At 48.4% G+C, this 25,092-nt stretch overlaps 9 protein-coding genes across 9 annotated transcripts, besides 1 other annotated feature; 4 read left to right on the forward strand and 5 right to left on the reverse strand.

Annotated features, from left to right (window-relative positions):
* Positions 1 to 442: 442 nt before the first annotated feature.
* Positions 443 to 4,449, forward strand: UA08_01335 (hypothetical protein; the record flags this gene model as incomplete). Its single annotated transcript, XM_020260988.1, has 10 exons — positions 443 to 484; positions 552 to 1,700; positions 1,774 to 1,956; positions 2,012 to 2,091; positions 2,285 to 2,300; positions 2,373 to 2,421; positions 2,578 to 2,628; positions 2,711 to 2,830; positions 2,913 to 4,378; positions 4,441 to 4,449. The coding sequence occupies 10 exons, from the start codon at positions 443 to 445 to the stop codon at positions 4,447 to 4,449; spliced, it is 3,165 nt and encodes a 1,054-aa protein (XP_020123360.1).
* A 244-nt stretch (positions 4,450 to 4,693) lies between these two features.
* Positions 4,694 to 4,736: a repeat region (Identified by RepeatMasker using a combination of RepBase library and repeat library created with RepeatScout).
* A 14-nt stretch (positions 4,737 to 4,750) lies between these two features.
* UA08_01336 (hypothetical protein) lies at positions 4,751 to 6,025 on the reverse strand (the record flags this gene model as incomplete). The annotated part of the gene is made up of 1 exon (XM_020260989.1): positions 4,751 to 6,025. The coding sequence occupies one exon, from the start codon at positions 6,023 to 6,025 to the stop codon at positions 4,751 to 4,753; it is 1,275 nt and encodes a 424-aa protein (XP_020123361.1).
* Positions 6,026 to 6,431: 406 nt separating this feature from the next.
* On the forward strand, positions 6,432 to 7,977 carry UA08_01337 (hypothetical protein; the record flags this gene model as incomplete). The annotated part of the gene is made up of 2 exons (XM_020260990.1): positions 6,432 to 6,641; positions 6,715 to 7,977. 2 exons carry the CDS (start codon positions 6,432 to 6,434, stop codon positions 7,975 to 7,977), a joined length of 1,473 nt encoding a protein of 490 aa, XP_020123362.1.
* A 163-nt stretch (positions 7,978 to 8,140) lies between these two features.
* UA08_01338 (2-methylcitrate dehydratase) lies at positions 8,141 to 10,035 on the reverse strand (the record flags this gene model as incomplete). The annotated part of the gene is made up of 4 exons (XM_020260991.1): positions 8,141 to 8,575; positions 8,633 to 8,817; positions 8,870 to 9,647; positions 9,721 to 10,035. The coding sequence occupies 4 exons, from the start codon at positions 10,033 to 10,035 to the stop codon at positions 8,141 to 8,143; spliced, it is 1,713 nt and encodes a 570-aa protein (XP_020123363.1).
* A 558-nt stretch (positions 10,036 to 10,593) lies between these two features.
* Positions 10,594 to 12,468, reverse strand: UA08_01339 (hypothetical protein; the record flags this gene model as incomplete). Its single annotated transcript, XM_020260993.1, has 2 exons — positions 10,594 to 11,020; positions 11,081 to 12,468. 2 exons carry the CDS (start codon positions 12,466 to 12,468, stop codon positions 10,594 to 10,596), a joined length of 1,815 nt encoding a protein of 604 aa, XP_020123364.1.
* A 1,680-nt stretch (positions 12,469 to 14,148) lies between these two features.
* UA08_01340 (hypothetical protein) lies at positions 14,149 to 15,655 on the forward strand (the record flags this gene model as incomplete). The annotated part of the gene is made up of 3 exons (XM_020260994.1): positions 14,149 to 15,190; positions 15,467 to 15,517; positions 15,603 to 15,655. The coding sequence occupies 3 exons, from the start codon at positions 14,149 to 14,151 to the stop codon at positions 15,653 to 15,655; spliced, it is 1,146 nt and encodes a 381-aa protein (XP_020122796.1).
* Positions 15,656 to 15,866: 211 nt separating this feature from the next.
* On the forward strand, positions 15,867 to 17,307 carry UA08_01341 (hypothetical protein; the record flags this gene model as incomplete). Its single annotated transcript, XM_020260995.1, has 5 exons — positions 15,867 to 15,921; positions 15,987 to 16,088; positions 16,153 to 16,321; positions 16,393 to 16,516; positions 16,573 to 17,307. The coding sequence occupies 5 exons, from the start codon at positions 15,867 to 15,869 to the stop codon at positions 17,305 to 17,307; spliced, it is 1,185 nt and encodes a 394-aa protein (XP_020122795.1).
* A 4,374-nt stretch (positions 17,308 to 21,681) lies between these two features.
* Positions 21,682 to 22,967, reverse strand: UA08_01342 (hypothetical protein; the record flags this gene model as incomplete). Its single annotated transcript, XM_020260996.1, has 5 exons — positions 21,682 to 21,983; positions 22,047 to 22,146; positions 22,222 to 22,394; positions 22,463 to 22,640; positions 22,701 to 22,967. 5 exons carry the CDS (start codon positions 22,965 to 22,967, stop codon positions 21,682 to 21,684), a joined length of 1,020 nt encoding a protein of 339 aa, XP_020122798.1.
* Positions 22,968 to 23,471: 504 nt separating this feature from the next.
* UA08_01343 (hypothetical protein) lies at positions 23,472 to 24,486 on the reverse strand (the record flags this gene model as incomplete). The annotated part of the gene is made up of 2 exons (XM_020260997.1): positions 23,472 to 23,491; positions 23,811 to 24,486. 2 exons carry the CDS (start codon positions 24,484 to 24,486, stop codon positions 23,472 to 23,474), a joined length of 696 nt encoding a protein of 231 aa, XP_020122797.1.
* Positions 24,487 to 25,092: the final 606 nt, after the last annotated feature.

The following is a 25,092-nucleotide window of genomic DNA, read 5'->3' on the forward strand; positions in this document are numbered from 1 at the left end:
CGTGGAACGTAGCGTGTGTATAATGGAGTGTCGCTTGAGATGAAGCGGAGAGAGCTGAATAATACACGATACGTACCATTACATCCGAAAACCTCGGCAGCCAGGCACCCCGCAGCCAACCGAGCACTAGTGTAACTTACCATACCGGTACGGTATTCAGCGTACCGGTTACCCCGTACGGAGGCCGTCGAGTTGTAACAGCGTGACGGCAGGCATGCCTGCCTGCATGCCTGGGTATGCTCGCTCGCGCTGCGATTTCTCTTGCCTTTCCCTTCTTCATACACCTTGATCCCTTCTCGAGCATCACCCAGCACGCCCTTCTCTCCCTTCCGTCCCTTTCCATTCCAGCGTCGATCAATCCCATTGTCCTCTTAACCCCGGATTCTGGGCTCTCCGCTACCCCGCGTTTTCCCCGATAAGCTGCTGGCCCACTCCGCCAGCCATGTTGCTGACCTCGACTCGCCTCGCCGTGAGGCTGGCTCAGGTACGCACAATGCAATGCCTAATGATTTGTTAGGGATGAAATGCTCATTAATGCAATGAATAAAAAGGTTGCCCGCCCATTGCCCATTTTCTCTCGCACATATGCCACAACTGAGCCAGATCTCAAAACGACGCTCAAAGAGGTCATCCCCGAGAAGAGAGAGCTTTTGAAAAGAGTAAAAGCACGCGGGGATGAGGTCATCGGCGATGTCAAAATCTCCAATGTCATCGGGGGCATGCGCGGCCTCAAGGCAATGGTGTGGGAAGGTTCTGTGCTCGACGCCAACGAGGGAATTCGTTTCCACGGCCGCACCATCAAAGACTGCCAGCGGGAGCTCCCCAAGGGAACATCGGGCACTGAGATGCTTCCCGAGGCCATGTTTTGGCTGCTATTGACCGGAAAGGTCCCGTCGACTACGCAGATCCGTGCTTTCTCTCGAGAACTCGCCGAAAAGTCGTACCTTCCTCAGCATATCTTGGACCTCTTCAAGTCGTTCCCCAAGGACATTCACCCAATGACGCAGCTTGCCGTCGCCGTGGCGGCTCTTAATACTGTATCCAAATTTGCCAAAGCCTACGAGAATGGCCTCAACAAAGCTGAATACTGGGAACCGACTTTCGACGACAGCATTTCTCTGCTGGCGAAAATTCCTCGTATCGCTGCTCTTGTCTTCCGTCCAAATGAGATTGATGCGGTGGCGTCTCAAGAGCTCGACGTGAACCAAGACTGGTCGTACAATTTTGCGGACCTCCTTGGCAAGGGCGGCAAGCAGAACGAAGACTTCCACGACCTTCTCCGCTTATACCTTGCCCTTCACGGCGATCACGAAGGAGGCAACGTTTCTGCTCACGCTACTCATCTCGTCGGCAGTGCTCTGAGCGACCCATTCCTCAGCTACAGTGCCGGCCTGCTGGGTCTTGCGGGTCCTCTCCACGGTCTTGCCGCGCAGGAGGTGCTTCGCTGGATCTTGGCCATGCAGGGTGACATTGGCACAAAGTTTAGCGACAAGGATGTCGAAGACTACCTATGGAACACACTCAAATCTGGTCGTGTTGTTCCAGGCTATGGGCACGGTGTCCTGCGCAAACCAGACCCCCGCTTCGAAGCCCTGATTGATTTTGCCTCTACTCGTCCAGATGTGGTCGCAAACCCGGTGTTCCAGCTTGTCAAAAAAAATTCTGAGATAGCGCCTCGTGTGCTGACTGAGCATGGGAAGGTATGTCGTTTTCTGCTCTCGTTATTTTTTTTTTGAAGAGATGTGAACTCGTGAACTCTAATGAGAGAAATAGACCAAGAATCCTCACCCTAATGTTGACGCTGCCTCTGGCGTGCTCTTCCATCACTATGGTTTCCAGCAACCATTATACTACACTGTGACTTTTGGTGTAAGCCGTGCATTGGGTCCGCTGGCTCAGCTCATCTGGAGCAGGGCTCTGGGGTTGCCCATTGAGCGTCCAAAGTCGATCAATTTGGTAGGCCTGCTGAAGGAATAAGCAATTCACACACAGATGTACATACACAACATAGAATTATTTCTTTGTTTATTGTGGTATTTGTGCATGCCAGCCACACAGTCGGATTGTTCTCAAAAAGGGATTGAATTGGCGGTATGAAAGCCTTGACATGGATTGTTAATCCATTTTTCTCTTTCTTTCTTTGTTTTTTCTTATTCTCTGACTATTTTTTATCACACCTGAATGATACAAAGGAGGCTGGCATCCATGAATGTTAACGATTACTTCATTTCTACTACTTGATCAGTGTATACACGTACATGCATACGTAAAAACTACACACAAGAGCCATCAGCAGTCTTGTAAGTACATCACATTATCTGGCTAACTCAATTGGACCACATACCTAGGGTATAACTATTAGTTCGCTCTAGTATCCCAGCTATTACCCGTATATCAATAACCTCGGCTTTCCTAGACTACGTGCGTATACCATGCGGGGATACTACAACTCCACATAAGCTGCATCTCTGCGTGAATCAGAACCAGGACAGATGCAAGCCTAGGTCGTCCATTTCCCCGCTTGATCTGCCTGTTGCATCTGTTCCCGAGATGCTGTACTCTTGTACAGCTATATAGAATGCATATTCATGCATCCATCATATGCTCAAGTAGAAATATCTTATTCCGGTTAGTTACCAGGGATATGGATCAAGGTATCTATGTTTCCCCTTTGCACAAAATTTCACTGACTGAAATACTTCCCGAGCAGTAGCACCACTTGCTGCCTTCGCAGCAGCAGCAGCCTATGCCAATGCGAAATGGCACATCGCCAAAGACCTCACAAGCATATATACCGAACGAAAAGCCGAACTGGCAACCAACCGAGCCGGTACTGACACTGACACTGACACTGACAAAGAACAAAAAAATCATCTATATAGTCATTCGTACTGACCAGTGCTAATGTCCAGCTGCCAACGGCCGTCTCTGCATTTTCTTCCTCTTCGAGGACATCGCCACCGCGTATCCGGACAAGATTGCCATCTGGTCGCGCGAGAGATGCTATACCTATCGAGAGACGCTCGCCATCTCGTCACAGCTGGCGCATTACTTCCTGTCCATAGGCGTCCGGCCGGGACAGCTAGTCGGGTTGTATTCGATGAACAGTCCCGAATATCTGTTTATTTGGCTCGGTCTGGTGTGCATTGGATGCGCCCCAGCGTCTATCAACTACAACCTCAACGGTGAGTCATTGATCCACTGCCTGAAAGTCCCCAAGACGCGGTTTGTGGTTGTAGACGACGATCACGAATGTCGTGAGCGCATCGAGGCGGTTCGCGAGAGACTCGAAGCCGAGCTGGAAAATACCATTCTACCTCTCGGCGAGACCATGAACAAGGCCACGGAGGGATTCCCTTCGGTACCGCCAGACGAAACGTATCGGCTGAACGTCAAGGCTTCGTTCCCTTTCATGCTTATCTACACGTCAGGCACAACCGGCATGCCCAAGGGCTGCGCTTACACAACCCGCCGATTCTATATAAGCGTGCGCAATGTCGGTCCCAATACAGACCGCTGGTATTGCTGCATGCCGCTGTACCACGGCACAGGCGCCGTTTTCACCATGTTGAAGCTCCTCGGCGGCGTATCTGTTGCTATCGGGCGGAAGTTCAGCGCGAGGAACTTCTGGAATGATGTGCGCGACTCGGAATCTACCTGGTTCATCTATGTTGGCGAGACGGTGCGCTATCTGCTTAACAACGCGCGCTCGCCGCGAGACAAAGACCATAAAGTGGTCGGTATGCTTGGGAATGGTCTAAGGCCCGACGTCTGGGAACGGTTTCGCGACCGCTTCGGTGTCGAGCAAGTGATCGAATTCTTCAACAGCACGGAAGGTCTGCTGAGTTTGATAAATCTGAACCGAGGGCCGTTTACTTCCGGTGCCGTGGGACATCACGGCTTGTTGTTTCGCTATCGTCTCCGGAACGTATACGTCCCTGTTGCCATCGACTACGAGACGGGGGATATATGGCGAGACCCGCAAACGGGGTTCGCAAAACGCCAGCCGTATGAAGAAGGGGGCGAGATTCTTGTTGCTATTCCCGGCAAGGCGGCGTTTCAGGGGTACTGGGACAACGACGCAGCGACGGAGAAGAAATTCGCAAAAGATGTGTTCGAAAAGGGGGATCTGTATTATCGCTCGGGCGATGCGTTGCGTCGCACGAGTGATGGGCGGTGGTATTTCATGGATCGATTGGGGGATACGTTTCGCTGGAAGAGCGAGAATGTGTCGACGGCTGAAGTCGCGGAGGTGTTGGGCCAGTTCCCTGGGATCACGGAGGCGAATGTGTATGGAGTGCTGGTTCCGAATCACGAGGGAAGAGCTGGATGTGCTGCAATTCAGGTTTCTACTTCAGATATTAACTGGAGTGACTTGGTTCGTTTCGTGCGCTCGAAACTGCCGCGATATGCTGTACCGGTCTTCTTACGCGTGGTCAGGAGCTCTAGACATATCCATAATCACAAGCAAAACAAAGTGCCCCTGAGACAGGAGGGTGTTGATCCGGCATTGAAGGGCACAAAGGATGCAATAGGCATAGACGATCGTGTGCTGTGGTTGAAGCCTGGCGCGGACTCGTATGTCGACTTTGGACCCGAAGAATGGGATCTGCTTGTGTCTCGCGATGCACGCTTATAATTTGTAATTTACCAGAGTACATGCAGATAGCATACAAGAAGGAAGTAGCATGAAATCATCATCATCATCATCATCATCATCATCAACATCATCAACAAGACGACGTCAGGGCTAGACTGCTGGCAGCACAAAATCAAACTCGACAGAGTTACGGTAACAGAGAATTTTCAACAGATTGAACTGTTTCTGCAGCCGGCGAGACAGAACATCCAAACCATACTCATCACTCTCACGCAAGGGGAGAGACTTGATCCAGCCATCAACAATCTTCTCAGCAGCACAGCGGATTTGCCGTTTTACCTCGAGTTTGTCGTCTGTCCACATTTCGTGCCGGCAGCGCACGCGAGCAACTATGTCAAAGGCTGCAAGGACAACGGGCGGCGCGACGTCAACGTAGTGAATGGCGTGTAATCTGTTTCCGTAGAACATTTTGAATGTGTCGCGAGCGTGCTGGTCTGTCGCAATGTAGCGTAGAGCGGTTGCGTCCTGGAAGAATGAACGGCCGCGAATGGTGAAGGTGCCGGTGCGATAGCGGGCGCCAATGAGTTTCTCAGCATATGACAGTCGTATTTTCAGATTGAGTATGTCTTTGCTGTAGCAGTCTTCCTGGTTAGTCTTACCATCCGGCGAAGCGAGCTGGCGGTGGTTGTTGTCGAAAGAGAACTCGTCCCGAAGCTCTTTGCCACTTGGATGGGAGTCAGAAAAGTGGCTGGGTGTATTGAGGTTAAGGCTTGCAAAGCCGTAAGTATCGGCCTCGGTTGGGATGCTGCGAGCACGGTGCGCTGATTCGGTGCTGTTCCTTTCGAGTTTCATCTGCATGTCGTTCGATATCTTTGGCTCATGACCAGGGACTGTCTGTTGGTGTTGTATATCGGATCTCTGCTCGCTCGTTATGTTTCCCCTGTTCAGCGTATCTGCGAGCTTTTCGACCTGATATTGCATGGAGATCTGTCCTTTGGCATTTCTTTCGGTGCATGATTGAAGCTCCTCTGTATTGACGCCGTTTGCCTCGTTCGGTTTGTTGTTTAAACGCATCTGGTTACGTAGGGAGTCAATCTTGGCTTCCAAGGAACCCATTTGTCGCTGCAAAATCTCAGTCGCCTGCTGCAGGTGCTTGTAATCACGCAGCTTGCCGTCGAGGGCGTCCACCTTGGCCGTCAGAAATGCTATCAAGTCTGGATCGGACGCTTTCCCCTCGTTCGCGTCGGCTGCTGCCTGGTCGTTCAGGACGACGATGCCCTTGTCTTGCCTGGTTTGCTGCTGCAGGATCGCGTTGATCTCGCTGTTCTGCATGCGACTCAGTCGCACAAGGTCTTGGATCATGTCGTCCTGGCGCGCGACCTTGGCTTCGAGAGAGGTCGTGGACAGTTGTGACGAGGCCTTCATCTTGACTACTGTTGATTTGTGTGTATGTCAATGTGTGGCATCTTAACCAGCGTACTTCCAAGGAAGGTGATGCTGCGTGGGAGTGCCAAAGTCCCGGAACAAAGAAGTGGCCGAAAGAGGAAATATATATAAAAAAAAAAAAACATACCAGTCTCTATTTTTATTTTCTCAGCGCGACTAAATTATAGCTACATTATATCTAATCTACATTATATTAACCATCATATCAATCTATATACAAGAGTACTAAGATCTGACTATTGACTACATCAATCTATTCAGTCGATCTCCAGTGGAGCAGATCCGCCTCGCATTCTCCACCAGTTCGTCATTTTTTTTCCTTCTTCATCTTCAACCACCTGCTTAGTTACCCTAGGTAGGTGACAACAACAACAACAACAACATCATGGAATCCCAGCCCCAAACCCGCTACCTCATCCGCCAGCCAGTGGCCCTGCAATGGTTCGACAACGGCAAGCTCGTCAAGCGCAGGGAAGAAGAGCGCCAGGCCGGCCGCTTCGAGCTCTTCCTCGACCTGCTCTACGTCGCCATCCTGGCCAACTTCGCCGAGAGCCTCGCAGAGGATGTGACGGGCGTGAAGCTGGCCAAGTACATTGTGCGTGCAGACCCGCATCGTCTTCCACACGATAGATATATGGACCATTACTGACATCGCGTGTCCCCAACAGCTGATTCTTGCGCCGTCATGGCACGTCTGGTCCGACCTCCGCGAGCTCATGAACAGCTTCTTCAACGACGATATCCTCCAGCGCGTGCTCATCCTCTGGATCATGGCCATCCTGATCGTGTACGGCAACAACGCGCCGCTCGTCGACGAAAGCCTCTCCGCCATGCGCTCCACCGTCGGCGCATACATGGCCGCGCGCATGTCCGCCAACCTCGCGCACCTCTTCTACTCGTTCAGCAGCTACCACCACCGCGCACAGCAGCGGCTCTGGTTCGTCCTGTCCACCCTCGCGCTCTGCATCTACATCCCGCTTTACTTCGAGGGCGTCTCGCTGCGCAGTAAGATCGCCGTCGCCGCCGTCGCAGAAGTCTTCGAGGAGTCGCTCTGGATGTTCTGCTACTCCCCCATCGCCAAGCGCCTCCTCCGCGCCCGCTACACCACCGCCGTCGACATCCCCCATGAAATCGACCGTTTTGCCGCATTCTACATCATCGCGCTCGGCGAATTCCTCTACACCATTATCGTGGGCTCCCCGGCCGCCGTGGGCTTCAATCTGTCCCTCCTCCGCGCCGTGTGGACGCTCATCATCGCCTTTTGTCTGAATTGGATGTACCTGCACAACGACTGCGCCGTCCACTTCACCCACCCGCTGCGCCATACCGTGCTCACGGCTTTTGCCTGGGTTACCCTCCACCTCCCGCTCATCGCCAGCCTGCTGGCCGGCGGCCACGTCTCGGCGGCCAGCGCCGATGAAGAAGAGTCATTTACCATGGGCCAGCGCTGGCTGCTATGCGCCGGGCTCGGCGTCGGGGTATTCTGTCTGTACATCATGGCGCTCCTGTACTCGTCCAATGATGCCGGTTGCACGTTGATGCTACCCAAGAAATTCCGTTTAATCATGCGACCGGCCGTGGGGCTGATTTTGGTCCTGTTGCCGCTTGCGAAGAGTCTCAATCTGACCGAGACACTGTCCGTGATTATGGCTTTGGTTGTGTTTTGTCTAATATGGGAGAATGTGACGAGTTTGCAGCGCGGTGCCAAGTTTTGGGAGGCCTGGACGGATACGCGGTATCCTGAGGGGGGCAATAAGGCCCATAAGTTTGCAAGAGCGACGACGACGACGACGAATACTACGACCACTACCACGACTGGGGATGATTCGGAGAGGCGGCGTTCTTCGGTGGTGTCGAACCCTGAGGCGAATTATGTGAAGGATGCGCCGTCTTTGGAAGCTGGAAACAATATATCCGGCCGAGGTACATAGAATATTTAAGGTGTAATATCTAACTAAGTATGTATATCTCTACGTAATGTATAATGTTTCTGTCATGAACTTATTTGTTCGCTCTAAGTACAGGTACGTAAAAGAAAGCACTGGCAACTACGTATCTTTAAAACGCAAAACGCAGGCACGCAATGGTATCTATCTACTTGTAGGGCGCAACGATGCTGTCTGTCACGTAGAGATCAACGTACTTGTCAATGTCAGTGTTTTCCAGCTCCTTTCGGTTCCAGCCAAGCTCTAGGAGATGGTTGACGCGGCTGGTGTCAAAGTGGCCCTCAATGTGGCGCTTGTATTTAGCCAAAATCTCGGGCTTGGCCTCTTCACGGCGGAATTTGTGACCCAGAGGTGCTTCGACCACAACTTCATCGAGGACAGTGCCGTCGTTGAGGGTGATTGTGAGAGCGTTGGGGATTGTGCGTTTGGATGGGTCGTGGTAGTCCTTGGTAAACTGAGGGTCTTCAACACATTTGATGCGCTTGCGGAGATCGTCGAGAAACTCCGATGTGGCTGCCTCGGATCCATCGGCGTAGTCTTGAGCTGTCAGGCGGTTGAACACGAGCATAGTTGCAACCATGTACTACGAAATATTAGCATTAGCATCCTTTCTTAGATACAAAATAGAGATTAAACGTACTTGCACGCAATGGTCACGGTCAGCAAAGTTGTCCATGGCCTTGAACTGCTTGTCAATGATGCGAACGCAGGCCTCATGCGTCCGGTTGGTGATTTCTTTGATGTCCTTGGCTGTCTTTCCCAATTCGGCGAGCTTCTTGTTAACAATCTGGGCAGCCTCAATAGCTGTCTGAGAGTGAAATTCGGCTGGAACAATCAGCTACAAGCTCCTGAGAAGTTTAGACATGAAGGAACCTACCAGGATATGAAACTTTGAAAAGCACATTCTCCATCACATAGCTGCCGTACGGGCGTTGGAACTGGAACTTTTTGCCCTTGAACAGGTTGTCGTAGAAGCCCCAGACAGGAGCGTTCAGGACAGTCGGAATACCGCCCTCACCCTTGAGCACCTTGAGGACGAGATTTACCGCACGCTGGCAGGCATCACCGGCAGCCCACGACTTTCGAGACATTGTATTCGGCGAATGGCGGTAAGTACGTAGACTTTGACCGTCAACCCATGCTTGGGTAATAGCATCGGCAGTCTTCTTCTCATCAAGACCCAACAACTTCGAGGTGACAGCAGCAGTGGCCACCTTCACAAGGACGACATGGTCCAAACCAACCTTGTTGAACGAATTTTCCAGAGCCAACACACCCTGGATTTCATGGGCCTTGATCATGCCCTCCAGAACGTCGCGAACCTTGAGAATTTTGCCCTCTCCAATATTTCCACCGGCACGGTTTGTGCGTGAAATCCAGTCTGCTACTGCGAGAATACCACCCAAATTGTCGGATGGGTGGCCCCATTCAGCTGCAAGCCAGCAATCGTTGTAATCGAGCCATCGGATCATGGCACCAATGTTGAACGCCCCATTAACGGGATCAAGCTGATACGGGGTTCCTGGGACTTTGGTCCCATTGGGGACGACGGTGCCTTCCACAACAGGGCCGAGCAGTTTGGTACACTCGTGGAAACGAAGACCCTCGAGACCGCAGCCGAGAGTATCCAGGAAAACGAGTCGAGCAGTATCGAACTGATTCGTTAGTGAATTTAGTCCGACATCCATCAAAACTACACAAATCCATAGAAAGTAAAAGGGAACACACGGCAAGGTCGGATTCAATCTTATAATTGTGGATATAATCGGCCATATCCTTGATCTCGGGGTCATACTCCCGCTCCAGCACAGGGGTAGCTTGCAAAGGCGACATTGTCGAGAAGCACGATACTTGGCGATAAGACGAAGAAACAGCAAGAGAACTGGAATTTGAACGGCGGGCGTTGCGAGTCGACGTGGTGGTGGAGGAGGAAGTCAAAGACAGGGCGGGGGCGTGAGTGCGGGATGACAGCCCCAACTCCAACGCGCGAGTGCGGGGAGCACGATGGCCGAATCTTCGCAGCGCTGCTGCTCCGGCGGACATTGTGTCGAGATGGGAGCTGAAATTGGGGCAATTGAGAAAAAGTAGAGGGGAATTTGTTGTATGTTGTTACATGTAAGAAAGAGAGACAAAAAGGAACCTTGACAGCTGGGCCGAGGCTGGGGAAGGCGCTTGCCGTCACGTTGACGTTCCGTGTAATGTACGGGAATTACATAGATTACCGTATTGATCGACGCCTGGCGGGCCGGCCCACCCCCGCGCCCAGCCGAAACATACCATACATACATACATACCATACGATCTGGATCTGTGTTTACCCTATGAACCTGACTGGTTAATTGACTGGCTGCCATGGTAATTACACTTGATATTAAGCACACGTAACTTAACAAGTGCTGTTCTGTATCAAGCGTTGGCGCTGATCTTCCGGTTCTCGGAGTCCGGCGACAACCCCGACAAGTCTATCTGCCTGGACAAAAGTCGGCACTCTGATATAAACAAAAAGACACCCGAATTGAGGAATAACACTGGCAAAAAAAGTGACAAACGAGTGAACGGTTAATATTCAATATCCTCCTCAACCCACGTTCCAACCCCCTCTCAGTCGATCACAATAGCTTGGCTGTCAAGCTCTTTTTCATCCGTCTCCTGCAACGATTTGATAGCCGCACGATAGATCACTTCCGCGAGTCGCGGTGGAACGGAGTTTCCAATCTGTTTCTTCGCATAACTAGACGGAAACTTGTATTGTATAGGGAATGTCTGTAAACTAGCTAGCTCGCGGATAGTAAAATGTCGTAAACCGCTGGGATGGTAATTCTTCTCGCCGCCACCACAAGTGATAGTCTTTGCGAGTGAGTTCTCGTCATACGGGGCTCTGGGTATACCGTCTGCAAATGCCGTGTACTCGAGATCATGGTTCGGCGCTAGACGGGGAATATTTTCAATAACGTCCTTGATAGTCACATACGGCTGTAGGCCTGGGCCGTGTGTAGGTGCTGGGAATATCGGGAGCTTCTCACCGGGGCTGGATATATATCAACATCGACTTTTTATTGACTAAAAGACAGAATAGATATAAACTCACCCAGCAGCCATTATGAAAAGACGCTTGCGGGATTGCGGAACCCCGTACTTTTCGCAAGACAAAACTCGGCTATGAATAGAATAACCCAGCTCCAAAATATCCTGGAGCATTCGTTCTAGGGTTTCTTTGTGACGTGAAACAACTCCAAAAGTCTCTTCAATCGTATGTATTCGTGGTTTGACTTTCTGGATCATATTAAACGCACTGAAAATGAGAGACGAATTTGCCTCGTCCCGCTGCACGTTATATGAGCGTGTATGAGCAGGGCTGAACGGTTGACAAGGGGGGGAGCTGTGGCTTATATCAACTTGCAATTCGTCAGCTCCATGAAGGGCGTGCCAGCTGGTGAAGTCTGCATGATAACACCACGAGTGGATGAAATTTGTCCGATAAGTCTGACAGGCAGCTTCATCCATGTCAATACCGTATTTCACGCGGAGGCCAGCTTCGGAAGCACCAACAGACACCCCTCCAGCACCACAGAAAGCATCTCCAAATGAATACTGTCGTTGCATTTTTAGGGATCTTTCTCTTCGGCTCACTCGCGCTGTGGTAGAATTCGAGACCTCTTCGCTACCAAACGGGATAGTTGTTTCTCGCCATTGCTGTCGTAGAATGTGTGAAGGGACTCTAAACTCGTGGTCTGCTTCATCAAAAGATAAATACCGGATGATTGTTTCTCCTTTTTCGACAGTGTCTTGCCACGCCAGTCGACATATGTAAGAGTCTGGTAAGCGTGTAACGCGTGAATGCCAATTTTGATTTGTAAGTGAAATTCGCGAGATTCCTCTCACGGAGGATATGGCTATGTCTTTCTCAAGCAGTATTGACCCATCAGTATCCTGTCTCATGAGCCAGCACAGCTCTCGGTGGCGTTGGGGGAAAGGGGTGGGTAGTTTCATCAGTTTACTGAAATAATAGCCTCGCAGGAACACGTCGCCATTGAATAGACGCAGGATCTTTTTCACACGCATGAAGTCACCGTCTGTAAGTTCAACTGCCATGCCTGGGACAAGCCCGTTGTACTCCTGGATGAAAATCGTTGTGGGGTGATCGATTTGCGCTCCGACTTTGGAGTGGTCGTTCTCGAGATGGAGTAACGATTCAAGTTGGTCGTCATCTAAGTAGTCATTCTCGTTAAAGCCGGTATTCTCTCGCTCGCTTAAGTCTTCCTGGCCAGCAACAGAGCCAGCTTCAGTGTCGGAAGACACGTATCCATCATAATTCTCGATGGTGAGATCTACATGGGTCACCTCCTTTGGATTGCGAGATGTCGAAGGTGCGTGAATGAAGATATCCTGGCTGACGCGCGTTGAGATATTGACAACCGAATGAGAGATTCTGGGGTAGCCGTTTGGAATATCCAGTCTTGGTTTTCTGTTCATCATGGCGGTTTGGTAGGTACCAAGATGTCTCTTTCTCATGTCAGCAGGCCGTAGTCAGTTTCATAAAGGAGGTCAAACTCACTTAGCAGTCGAATGTTGGAGACAAGCCCTGTAGCCTTAGCTTATGCGTGATGGAAATGCCAAAAATACTGCCTCAAAATGTAGCTGTAAATTCTCGGTGAAGGAAATGACAGTTTCTACCCTAAAAGATGGAAGATGAATTGACAATGAGGAATATTAGAGACCATAAACAGAGAAGACTTTGTAAGAGATGGAAGAAGTGAGTATTGCCTAGGTAAGAGAGAGCAAAGATAAAGATATTGCTAATTCACAGGCTGTTTGGAGTTGGAAGGAGAAGGAGATTCATGAGCAAGATTTGGCAAGATATATGAGGGATATGAGGGGAACAGAAGGGAAGAAGTCTCACAATTCTTTCGCATGCTGTTGATGGAGGGGCATTCATGCTGAGTGAGAGGGGTAAGGTTGAAGGGAATGATGCCATGCTCAAAAGGAAGAATAATATGCGATAGAAAGAAGTAGTTTGTGGACTCACTGCCTAGGTTTCATATGTGAGGTCCAAGAATTTTCAATTTCCATCCAGCAAAGAAGGCAGGCTCATCCTCTTTGTTCCCATTCATTGCTGCCTGAATGCTTGACTCCGTGAGCAGACCCTAGCAAGGCCAGACTGGGTCTATAACAGGCATCATGAAGCTCAGACAAAGATAGTTATTTTCAACAATCTTTTTGTTTTGAACCCACAGGACAGGACAGTCTCCATCTGTCTGAGCGTAGGGCGGCCTTGATAATCTCTTCAGATAACATCTGGAGTCACTTTCAAACAGACTGACATTTTTTAGGGTTTTCAACCCCATAGCCAAGTTATGATCCTTGTATACCGAGTATATAATATCTCCAAGCATGCTTGAACTGAATCCTGATTGGCCGCTCTTCTCTTGTATAAACGCTATTCCTGGGTTGGGCAAGTGCAAGATTGCGCGGATAAACTGTTTATCCGCGTAACAATTTCTCCTGGCGTTGTCTCCATCTTCAATCTTGAGTCCTCTCCCTCATCACTCGCCCATTTTGACTATCAGTCTCGCTAATGCGTGACGTGTATAATCCGACAACTCGAAACGTCGAACTAACAAGGTAATTATCTTCCAATTACAAGCACTTTACTCGACAGCACATCCTCTTCATGATGATTTTTCAAAAATTTTTAGATGTTAGACTTCCGAATCTCATTGCGGAAATTTCTTTCTAAGCTGATATCAATCCGCGTCTCTTGCTGATGATTTTTCATTTTGCTGGCTGCGTTTCTCTTGCTAATTGATATAGTCTCTACAAACTAGGTCCATCGTCAGTCAGCTTGCGAATACACAAAAGTGACGCGCAAAGTCGTTACCGTCGAATGCTATAGATACCAAATTTTGTACCGAGCAAATAGTGGAGGTCGTTTATTTAGAAGAATCAAACAAAGAATACCGCTGTTGTGATGCTGCCTCAATCTCAAAAGAAAGACCCTCGTAAACACGCTGCGCTAGGAATCACGTGTAGAAAATTTCAAGTCGGCAGTTGTTTATTACATCATCGCAGATTATCATACACCTACCTCGCTCCGACCCTGCCTGTAATTGTCCGACTCTACTCTTTACTACTCATCGCATCTCTTCTCGTGCAAACATGCGGCTTACTCGCTCCATGACCTCGTCTCCAGTTCTTCCGCAGGCAACGACATCGGCAGGCAACAACAAGTCAGTCACAATCAAGACCGCATTCACAGTGTCCAAGCAGTATACTGCGCCAGATAGAAAGAGGAAAAGAAAAGCAGTATCCTCGACTATCCAAGAAATCGATGCCAATGCACTTCCACACAATCTCGGCAAACCAGCAGCAGATATCGTGGAAGATGCGCTAGATATTGATAGCGCTCGAAAACTCGATGCGGCAGCATCTTCCCTCCCGCACAAACGTATCAAACTGGAAGAGAAAGCGCCAGATCGTGCTGTGATTCAAAACAAAAACAATAAATACGGTCTCACGCCTGGGGTTAGTCCCTTTCCCGGATTTTTGCATCCCACTCCGGGAGAATGCGAGGAAGTCTGTCGGCTTTTGACAAGCATGCACGGCGAAATCAAAGCTCCCACCAAAGTGCCCCAGCCCTCGCTTACAGTGACTGGATGCGGTGAAGTTCCATCTGTTCTTGATGCACTTATCCGAACCGTTCTGAGCGGGGCCACTACCGGTGCCAACTCTGCAAGGGCATTCAAAGGTCTCGTCGACAGGTTTGGGATACTTGAGAGTGGCATTGGGAAGGGCAGTGTGGACTGGAACGCAGTTCGCACGGCGCCAATAAACGAGGTTTTTGAAGCAATGAAAAGCGGAGGATTAGCAACCACCAAGAGTAAATATATAAAGGGGATTCTCAACATGGTATACGAAGGGAACCTAGCACGCAAGGCCGCTTACCAAGCGACAGATAACGAAACGGATAAACCCTTACCAGCGGGCGCAGAGAATGAATCAAAGGCCCAGAAAGATGTGGAAATCGCGCTGACAAACGAGAACATACTGTCTCTAGACTGGATCCACGCGCTAGACAAGGAGCAGGCAATGCTCGAGCTAATTAAATATCCAGGCATTGGACCTAAAACTGCTGCCTGTGTTATACTGTTTTGTCTTCAGCGTCCATGCTTCGCTGTTGACACGCACATCTTCCGGATTTGTAAGTGGCTGGGCTGGCTGCCATCGGACGGGAAAAGGGTCTCTGAAATCACGGCTTTTAGTCACTTGGAAGTCCGCGTTCCCGACCACTTGAAGTACTCTCTGCATCAATTGCTGATTCGCCATGGGAAAAGCTGTCCTCGCTGCCGGGCGATTACGGGAGAGAAGAGTGAGGGCTGGAACGAGGGGTGCATTATCGATCATCTTGTGCGGAGAACTGGAAAAAGGAAGGGTATTTCTTAGCAAAGAACTTTCATACTACCTAGATGTCAAATAGACTTACTTGTTGGAACTGGCAACGGATATACGAACGAAAAGCTTAGGTTAGGTACGCTAGTGCTAACAATGTTTATGTTATGACCGGGTATATTTTCCTTCTGTGAATAATATAGGCTTTCATGATTGTTGGCTAGTAGGCCAATTTAATCAAGAAGACCAAGTATTGGATCGGAAAATGTCCGGTTAAGCTATTACTACAAGACTCAATGTCGTCAATATCGGCATGGATAGTAATACACAGATTGTCCAGATATGGCGTGCTCATCAACCTATCGCTTGCACTGCATTGGCATATCAGGGCGGGGTAACCTTTGATCAGAAGAAAACACTTGTTTACATGCGATGTCTTGCAAAGTACCAGGACAATTAAACCAAAATAAATTCTGGCACCGACAAACATGCCTGACACGTCAATTGAGAAATACAACCACGTCCCAGTCACCAAGGAGGATCGTGAGTGTTCCAGCAACACAGGCAACAAGTCGAGATACTTGACTGCTAACGAGGTGTCATGATAGTTGACTGGGCTGAGCTCATTACCCTCGATTTTAGCCTTTATGAAAAGCCCGGTGGAAAGGAGCAGCTGATCGAGCAGCTAGACCACGCAGTACAACACGTTGGTCAGTAATGTGTCGCATTATTGATGGGATGCTTTGCAAAGATGCTGAATAGGCTAAATACTAGGTTTCTTCTACGTGAAGAATTTTAACATCAGTCAGGAGGAGGTCGACTTTCAATTCGCTTTGGGACGGGAATTCTACGCACTGCCCTTGGAGGAGAAGCTCCAGTTCCACAACGCTGATGACCTTGCGAGAGGCGAGTACAACGGATATAGGCCTGCTGGACACCGTATGTAAGTCAATTGACGGTCACTAGAGTCAGAGGCTACGAGTAGTCTGATTGACTGACTGACTCTTCGTCTAGCCTGGGAAATGGCATCAGGGACAACGTGCAGGTGTACAACATTCCCAAATTTGACGGTTATCATCCACGGGGACAGCCAGATGTCTTGAAGAATCATATCGCAGAAATCGAAGCCTTCAGTCGGGTATGGCTTTTTGTCTTCTCGATGTACACTGATGTCTTGCTAAATTATATCGCTAGAAATGCCATACAGAGGTCGTCGAAAAACTGCTTCGCCTCTTTGCCATTCTCCTCGAGCTTCCGGACGAAGATCAACTGGTTCGCGACCACCAGTACAACATACGAGGCGAAGACCACTTGCGATACATGCACTATGCGGCTCGCAGCGCCGAGGAGAACAAAAAGGTCGGGGAACTTTATTCCCCGGGTCACACCGATCTAGGAACCATAACACTGCTATTTCGCCAGCCTGTTGCCGCCCTGCAAATCTTGAATTCGGAGGGCCAATGGAAATGGGTGCGCCCGCAGGATGGAACTATCACGATAAATACCTGCGATGCCCTAACTGCGCTCACAGGCGGGTTTATCAAGTCCAGTGTCCATCGCGTGCATGCACCACCACAGGATCAAGCGCATATAGATCGCCTGGGGGTGTTGTATTTTGCTCGGTTGGCTTTCCCCGTTCATGAATACTCAGGTATAGGGCATGGATGGACTGACAAGGTGTACAGACCAAACAACGAAGTCGTCTTAGACCCCATCCAGAACAGCCCAGTCCTCAACCGTCTTGGCCTGACTAAGAATGCCTTCACTGAACTCGGCCAACACCTCACGACGCAGGAATGGGTCAAGGTCCGACAGACGCAGCAGCAGCGACCCAATCGCGAGGTGAAAATCACGCAAGATGGGAAGTACGCTTACAAACCCAAGGATCTTGAGATCATTCCCGGTCTGCAGGCAACTGTTTATAACTAGAAGTGCTGTTGCTGTACATAGCGTCGCTGAAAACCTGTAGTAAATTAAGAACTTGAAGCCTTCGACGTTGCTGTGGAGAATGCACCTCGTATCGCCGTAAGCAGTTTAGCGCAGCTTCGCGGCGTTAACGACGGCCTTTCGGGCTCGCCATAATCTTCGTCCTGTCAACTAATTCTCCTTTATGCCAATGGCCAGTCAAACTTCTTACAAGACCAGCAGAGCCCTTGCCACCAGTCATGGAATTGGATAAGTCCCAATCTGGCCCCTCACTGGAGGACCTGACCCATACCTTTGTAGTGACCTCGGCGGCGCCGACCTCGAACTATCTTTCCGAGGTCTCAAAGGCCAAGGCTGCTGCCATGTCCAGGCAGCGGCGAGCCCATCGGAAATCTAGGGCGGGATGCGAAAATTGCAAGAAAAGGCGAGTCAAGGTTTGTTTCTCCTTCTCTCTCCTCTACGCTTCTAGACTCATCTGTGGAGCCGCCAGTGCGACGAACAAACGCCGTGTGCTAGTTGTGTTCGGCGAGGACAACCCTGTCAGCGTGATTCAAGGCGTAATAAGGAGCCATCAACTGCTTCAGTACCTCCCCAGATTTCTTCTCTCAGACCGAGGTCAATGGACAATAGCGTGAACCTTCTCCACTTAAAGCTGTTCCACCATTTCCAGACAGTCACCGTTCAGACACTGCTGTTTTCACCAACAGTGTGGGAGCACGCATTGCAGCTTTCTTTCCAATTTGATTTCTTGGCAGACGCTATTTTATGCCTCGCAGCCCGACATCTTGTTGTCTTGCAGCCGCATGATACAGTTTCTTCGACAGCGACGGCTACTCATTTGTCCCGCGCCTTGTCCAAATTCCGCCATGAACTAGCATCAAAAGACTTTACGTCAACTCACATTGATGCTTTCATTGCAACTTCACTGCTACTACAGTATCAACTATGGACTAACACTGAGGATTACGCCCTACCCTACAGAGATGGCCAGGCATCATTCGGTCCGTCAGGAGACCTCGTCTTTAACTTCTGCTCGAGTTTAAAGAAAGTCTTTTTAAAGTGCGTTCCGGTTCTTCTTGATCAGCCGTCCGTGTTTATGCCATTTATTCGGCTCGATTCCAAGGACCTCCTCGTCGAAGCTGCACAAATAAGTGATGGAACCCTTACTGCATACCAAAATACGTTTTCATACCATCGCCCATTCGACGCTCAATTGCTCAATCTTTCCCTTCCATACGATCGAGGCTCGGATGTGGCTATCTTAGAGCGATGGTGGTATACTTCCCCCAACATAGAAGACGGTCTAGATCCAATAGATGATGGATATACGCCCATCATCAGCCAACTTTGCCTGCTTCTGTCATTTCTTCCAGAGGCACAACCACCAGAGTCTGCTAGCGCCGGCTCACCTCTGTATCCGGAGTTGGTGAAATATATCTTGTCATTTCCAGTCATGTGCCACGGACCCTTGAACTCAATGATCCAGAGTGGCGATCCGCATGCGCTTCTCTTGGTCTGGCACTTCTATCGCGCTGTACGAATAATTCTTGCGCCGAGCAAGTGCTGGTGGGTGCATAAGCGGGCGATGGTGTGTGAGTCCGTTTTGAAAGAATGGCTGATGAGGAAAAGTGCGGAAAGAGCAGAATAAAGAAGTTTCCTAGCCATCTGTTGTGATAAGCAATGAAATGAGAACTGCAATCAAGCCTACTAAAACTTATCTTTATTTCAAGAGACACTGCGTGTTATTGTTGAACATCTCAAGTTCATCATTGGACTTCCCACTGCTGCATTGACTGCACTCGAGTGGTGCAACAACACGTCCGACAATGATCCAGCGAGATCTGTATGACGGGCCAATTGCTAATGGCACTGAATGCGCCACGGAATAAGCTGGCTGCATCAATGCTTATATTCAATTTTATGTTGGAAGCTAAGTTTTTATTATAAACTTAATTGCCGTCAACTTCACCCGACAACCCGCTGATAGTTCAGTTGGAAGAGCGCCAGACTGTAATTGAAAAAGTCATCTGGAAGTCGGCGGTTCGATCCCGCCTCAGCGGAATTTTTTTGCAACGCAAACATAATACCATACCTTTTTACTCCAAAAATAGAGATAACATATTTATTTATTCATTTATTTTGATGGTTATTTATTCGGCAGTCAAAGGATGTTCTGAATTTTGACTCTTATCACTATTATTATTTATCTTACAGTAGGTTTTTCGCACGATCCGCATTTTAATGCTTCATGCCGGACAAGCGCCATCTGGCTCCTCCGGAAAAAGGAGATGTTGTCGACGTTACAGTGGCAATTTCTGACGTGCTTGTAGGAAGGGGGCTTGTGTTGAGGTGCTTACTTGAATGTGAGATGGCCGGCGTGGTTCGTAGGGAGGAACTGGATGTTGCCCGAGTAGCACGTCCCGAGGAGGACGAGTAAGACGAACACGGGCGACGCGACGAAGCAGTGGCAGTAGAAGGAATTGGCTGATGGGATAAAGTATCTTGCTCACCTCCTAGTCAGAGACTGAGTATAAACATTGTTTGTATTAGAATTGGCAAGCACTTTAATTGATGTCTATTGTGTCTTTCTGTTGCATGCATGCTGTGTCTTGCTGTTAGAAAGTTATGTCTGTCCATAACTGACCAATGAGAAAAGATGAAATGGCTGACAAAGCAGCTTAGTGATCTCACAAGGAATAGCCCCTTTGGAATTCCAACGTCCATCCATACCGTATTTCGGAATTCGAAAATCCATGCTGCTTGCGACGAATAGCGGCCATATTTTTAACTCATATACGATGGAGGGTGCCTCCAGACAACCGCAGAAAATCACAAGATTAAGATCTGGATGCCGGACCTGTCGGTTGGTGAATTCTTCCCGTCTTCCGCGAGGTATAAACCCGCTGACAACCATCAGTATAAGACGAGTAAAATGTGACGAAACACCTGGAGAATGCCTCAGATGCAAATCCACAGGCCGTAAATGCGATAGATATGACCTCAATCGGCTTCCCTTCCGTCGAAAACTCACCTCAGAGCTTAATCGGTACCGCCCGCAGTTAAACTGGGCGGGGAAAACATCTGATGAACGGCGATGTTTATCCTACTTTCAATTTCTCACTGTCCCGACGATGAACCGCTGGTTTGATCATAGTTTGTGGGATAAACTGATTCCGCAGATGACAGAAGCCGAGCCTGCTGTTTGTCATGCTGTCGTCGCCTTAAGCACATTGCAAGAGGCGATAGAATTAGCGGGAGGTGAAGTACTGCTTGAGGATATGACGAATCGCCACCAACTATTTGCGGTGGAACAATACAATCGGTCCATCTCCAATATGAACTCACGCATTGGTTCGAACGATCCCGCTGTCAAGAATACCGTTCTTGTTTGCTGTATTTTGTATGTCTTCTATGAGCTCCTTCGGGGGAAGTATGATAGGGCATTCTATCACCTGAGGAAGGGCGTTGAGATTATTGAATATTACCAGTCTGCTGCTCCGCACCCCTCCTTAGATGGGCGGATAGAAGATACCGTGGCTGCTGCCCTAACACACCTGGATCTTCAAGGATCTCACTTCGGGGTATCTCAACTCCGGGATGTTTTAGAGTTATCAAAATTGGAAGCGTGGCAAGAAGAAGGCAATGATACTTTGGACAGTCAACTTCATTTTCGAACATTGTCAGAAGCTTGGAGTATAAGAAACAGATTATTTCACGACTTCTGTGTATATTATGGGTTTTGTGAGAAATTAACGGCGACCCAATTTGCAGACAACTTCTCTATTCTCTCTGCCAAAACAAAGAAACACCAAATGCAACTTGTGATGTTCGTACAAGCATTGGACAGGCTTGAAGCAATAGCTCGTCTTCGGAAAATCATCACCAAAAAGGAACAACGAGCTATTGACCTTTTACGCATGCATAGTGCCTCACTTTCGATTATGATTGAGACTACTCTTATCAGGTCAACACAATTTATCCGCGAAAATTACAGAGAGAGGTTTATCAAGGTTGTTGACTTAGCCGAACACATTGTATCTAACATTTTGGAGGATAATGGCGAACAATCATATTACTGCACGGCTAGCAGAGCTACGAATCCAAGGAATCTCCGCCCGCAGCTCATGATGGAGATTGGTATTTTTGCTCCGCTATATTTTATGAGTGAAAAGTGCGGAGACATGGCTATAATACAAAGAGCAATGAGGGTGATCCAGGCCTGGCCTCACCGAGAGGGCTTGTGGGATTCGCAACTTGCTCTGACACTTTTTCATGGCATGGTGGATGAGCTGAAACCAGTTCTCGATAATGATAAGATTCAGTAGAGCGTTACTAGATTTGATAATATCCATTTTTCATCAACTCAGCGATTATACACTACTCCACACCATCTATGCCGGCCGCAATGCTATCTTCTAGCTTTGTCCATCCTTTCCCATAAAAGTTTCTGAGCAGCTCCTCCGCCCGCCTAGCTGGTAGGATTTTACCCAAATCATGACCTTCATTTTCTGGCGAAGCAGGGATAATATCGTTGGTTGGACGCAACTTTCGCATGATGCCCAAAATTTCGGTCCAGTTATAAGTGGCTGCAAATGCAAAGATGCGTTCAGATCCAACACTAGGATCCAAAAGGGCAATGGTATGGATCTTCGCATCGTCTTCGACGTCAATGAACCATTCTAAAGATATTTATTAGCTTGAAGAGTCAAAAGTGAAGGAGGGATGAATTCATCCAGACGCACGTGGAATAAGCAGTTTCGTAACACTCTGGTCTCCTTTCAAAAGTGCTCTTGTCAAACCCATAGAGGATCCAGTAATCTGAGGATGAAGAATACGTCCAAACTGTCAATTGGATTTTTGTTTTTGTTTTGGTCAGTAAAGAGGATCACGTTGGTAAAGGGGAAGAGAGTATAATACGTTGATATTAGGTATGACGGAATTGAAGACAAAGCTCGGTTTCTCTTCTGCCATGAATTTCCACGCCGTACGTTCTGATTCAACTTTGGATGCACAGTACACCAAAGGGCCCCGAAAGTCCTCTGGGGAGTTTGGATCCCATGCGGCTTGAACGGCAAAATCGTTCCACGTGTCTGCACCCTCAAGGATTCAATACTTAGACGCATTTTTGAGAAAGATGTTGTATGCACACTGTACTTACCCTCATCCACAGAATATTCATCATTAACTCTAGGTAAGAGTACAGCACCTGCAGAGGACGTAAAGACAACTCGCTTAACCGATTCCTCTGCCGCAGCAGCCTTGAGGATATTTTCCGCGGCTGTTTTCACAGGTGGAATAACATAATTCGGATCCGGATTGAAGGAAATTTCCGTTGCCTGAGGAAAGAAAGAGGTTTACAACTGAGTCCGTGCAGGAATAAGAGGTCAATCACATACGACATGAACCACTCCATCTATGCCTTGCATGACGCCCCCAAAAGCGTCAGCAGCATCGAACTTGGGAACTACCACGCTTTCATACGTTCCAGGTCCATACTTTCCAACGAAGTATTCATCCAGCCATGGTTTTGATGCTCTCACAGTGCCTCGTACGCGGTATCCAAGCGCGAGTAAGCTATTGATTACATGCGAGGCAACGTATCCATTTGCACCTGTAACAAGTATCAGTGACCCACGAGGGAGAGCGAGATGCTGCGGTGGCATGGTTTCAACTTCCGAGGAAAGATTCACACGAAGGAGATATCTGGGGAGAATGGGTGTTTAGAGAACTCGAAGGACCCATGGATGCTGAAGCATGCCTTTATAGCTGATTATACCAACACCGACTTATAGCTGTGGTACCTAGATACCTAGATAGTTCTTGGTACCTAAGGGCTGCCATAGTGTGGAGTTTCACTAGGGAAATATATAGCGAGCGAACAAATCAGAAAAGGTGTGCAAGACCATCTTTAGTTTTGAACCAAATAATCAAAAAATATTTTGACTAGCTATCAAACTTCATGACTGCTTTGAAGGATGTGAAGTTCAAAATTGATGGATATTGGATACATAGATCTGGCGACTAAAAAGGTACAGAGCGAGCGGACCAATCAAGAAGTTTTGCCTGACCTTAATTTCTTACGTGAGCACTAATTTCTCCTGGACTCAGCTGTGACAATTTATGAACTATCATTGAAGATAATTCGAGAAGCCTGTGCACATCCTACACTATTTCAACGACGCTGCACCTGGATAGGTCTTACGTAGGTGTAGATATCCACCTATGTAGCTACGGAACGATAGCCCTAATTTGATCCTTCTTCCTAACTGGGTAATACCTAAGGCTGTTCTGATTTCTCCCAAAGACAGTTCTACTCAACTACTGTAAGCCAACTTTAGTTGCAATCTGCTTACGCGATCCTTTTGAAGCCCAAGATTCGCACAATTCCTTAATTCTTTGTACAATCATCTCTTCAATCATATGATTGATACGGTCGACATCGTTCCTGATAGCCTCGGTAGGGAAATTTTCTCTACTAGATGATGAATTGTGCGTCTTCCACTTACTAATGATTGAATCGCATACTTCAGTCGCCGCTTTTCTGGAGGAGCCATTGCACCTCTTGAGTAAAGTAAAATGCGCTACGTCGCTTTTCTTGTTTAGGGCATGGATAACTTCATCCGGTCCAGTAGCGAGTTGGAAGTCGTGGTAGTCAGTTCTAGAGATACCATATCGACGTCGAAACCCTTCAACAGCGCCTTTCAGCCTGGTAACATCGTGCTCTTCTATATAGCGAAGGGCTTCCTCGCTTTTTCTAAAGTCTCCCCCGTGAACAGCGAGATTCCTTGCGACTCGGTCATCAGACCATGGGTCGTTGTCGGGAAGAAACGATTCCAACTCAGCAACATGCCCGAGCATTTCTTCTTGATGAAGATGCATAATTCTCTCGCTTAGTGCGGAGTTCGAGTTATCCAGTACTGAAATCTTCTGCTCCAATACTGAATTTGATTGATTGAGTATTAAAATACTTTGCTCCGATGTGGAAGCCTTTTGCGCCAGTGTCGATATCGATTGTTTCATTTCCTGTAATTCCTCCAAAAGACTTGGACCCTCCTCGTTGCCCACTATCGGGAGGTTGGCTTGTGACATGGTGAGATCTTCCTCGGCTAACTTTCCGTTCGCGAGACTGATTAATGATAGCAGGTCTCGGATTTGTCCGTCCAGAGGTATTCGCTTGTACATTATGACTTCGAGGTAATCTGCAGAAGGTGTAGGTTTCTTAGTTTAGCAAGTACTATGATTGTGGATTTTTCATCCATGTTGTGAAGCAAATAGAACAAGCAGGTGTCTGGCATTAATAATATACATACATGGATACTTCCCTCAAGCGGCTTGTATTCGGAATACAAAGGGCATTCTAGAAGATTTCACAAAGGACGGCTTCAAAGATCTTGTGGTATCTCCTCCTGCCTTCACTCTTCCCACACATATTTTATTATTAATTTCTCCCTCTCCTTCACAAAGAGGGATACGATTTGCTGTATTGTTAGTTCGGACAATACTACAGGCGTAAGTCTTTTGTTCCCTTTCATCTTTCTTTATTACTGATTGTGCTGTTTAGAAACTGCAAATCAAAGACAGCCAAGCTGGGAACCAGCTTTGTCCACACAAACCCGAGAAATCAATCTCTCACAATGCCGAAGCAGCCGGACTTTCTTCGAGTTCGTTATCGGGGCTTTACCAAAGCCCAATAAGGCCTCTCACCTGCACTTCTTTACATTTTGTGGCTGGAAAATGATATTCAGATTTGATTTAACTTGTAGAAACATGTGCCGTTCATTTAGCAAG

Source organism: Talaromyces atroroseus, assembly GCF_001907595.1.
Source record: "Talaromyces atroroseus strain IBT 11181 chromosome Unknown scaffold_1, whole genome shotgun sequence".
NCBI classification, from domain to species: Eukaryota; Fungi; Ascomycota; class Eurotiomycetes; order Eurotiales; family Trichocomaceae; genus Talaromyces; species Talaromyces atroroseus.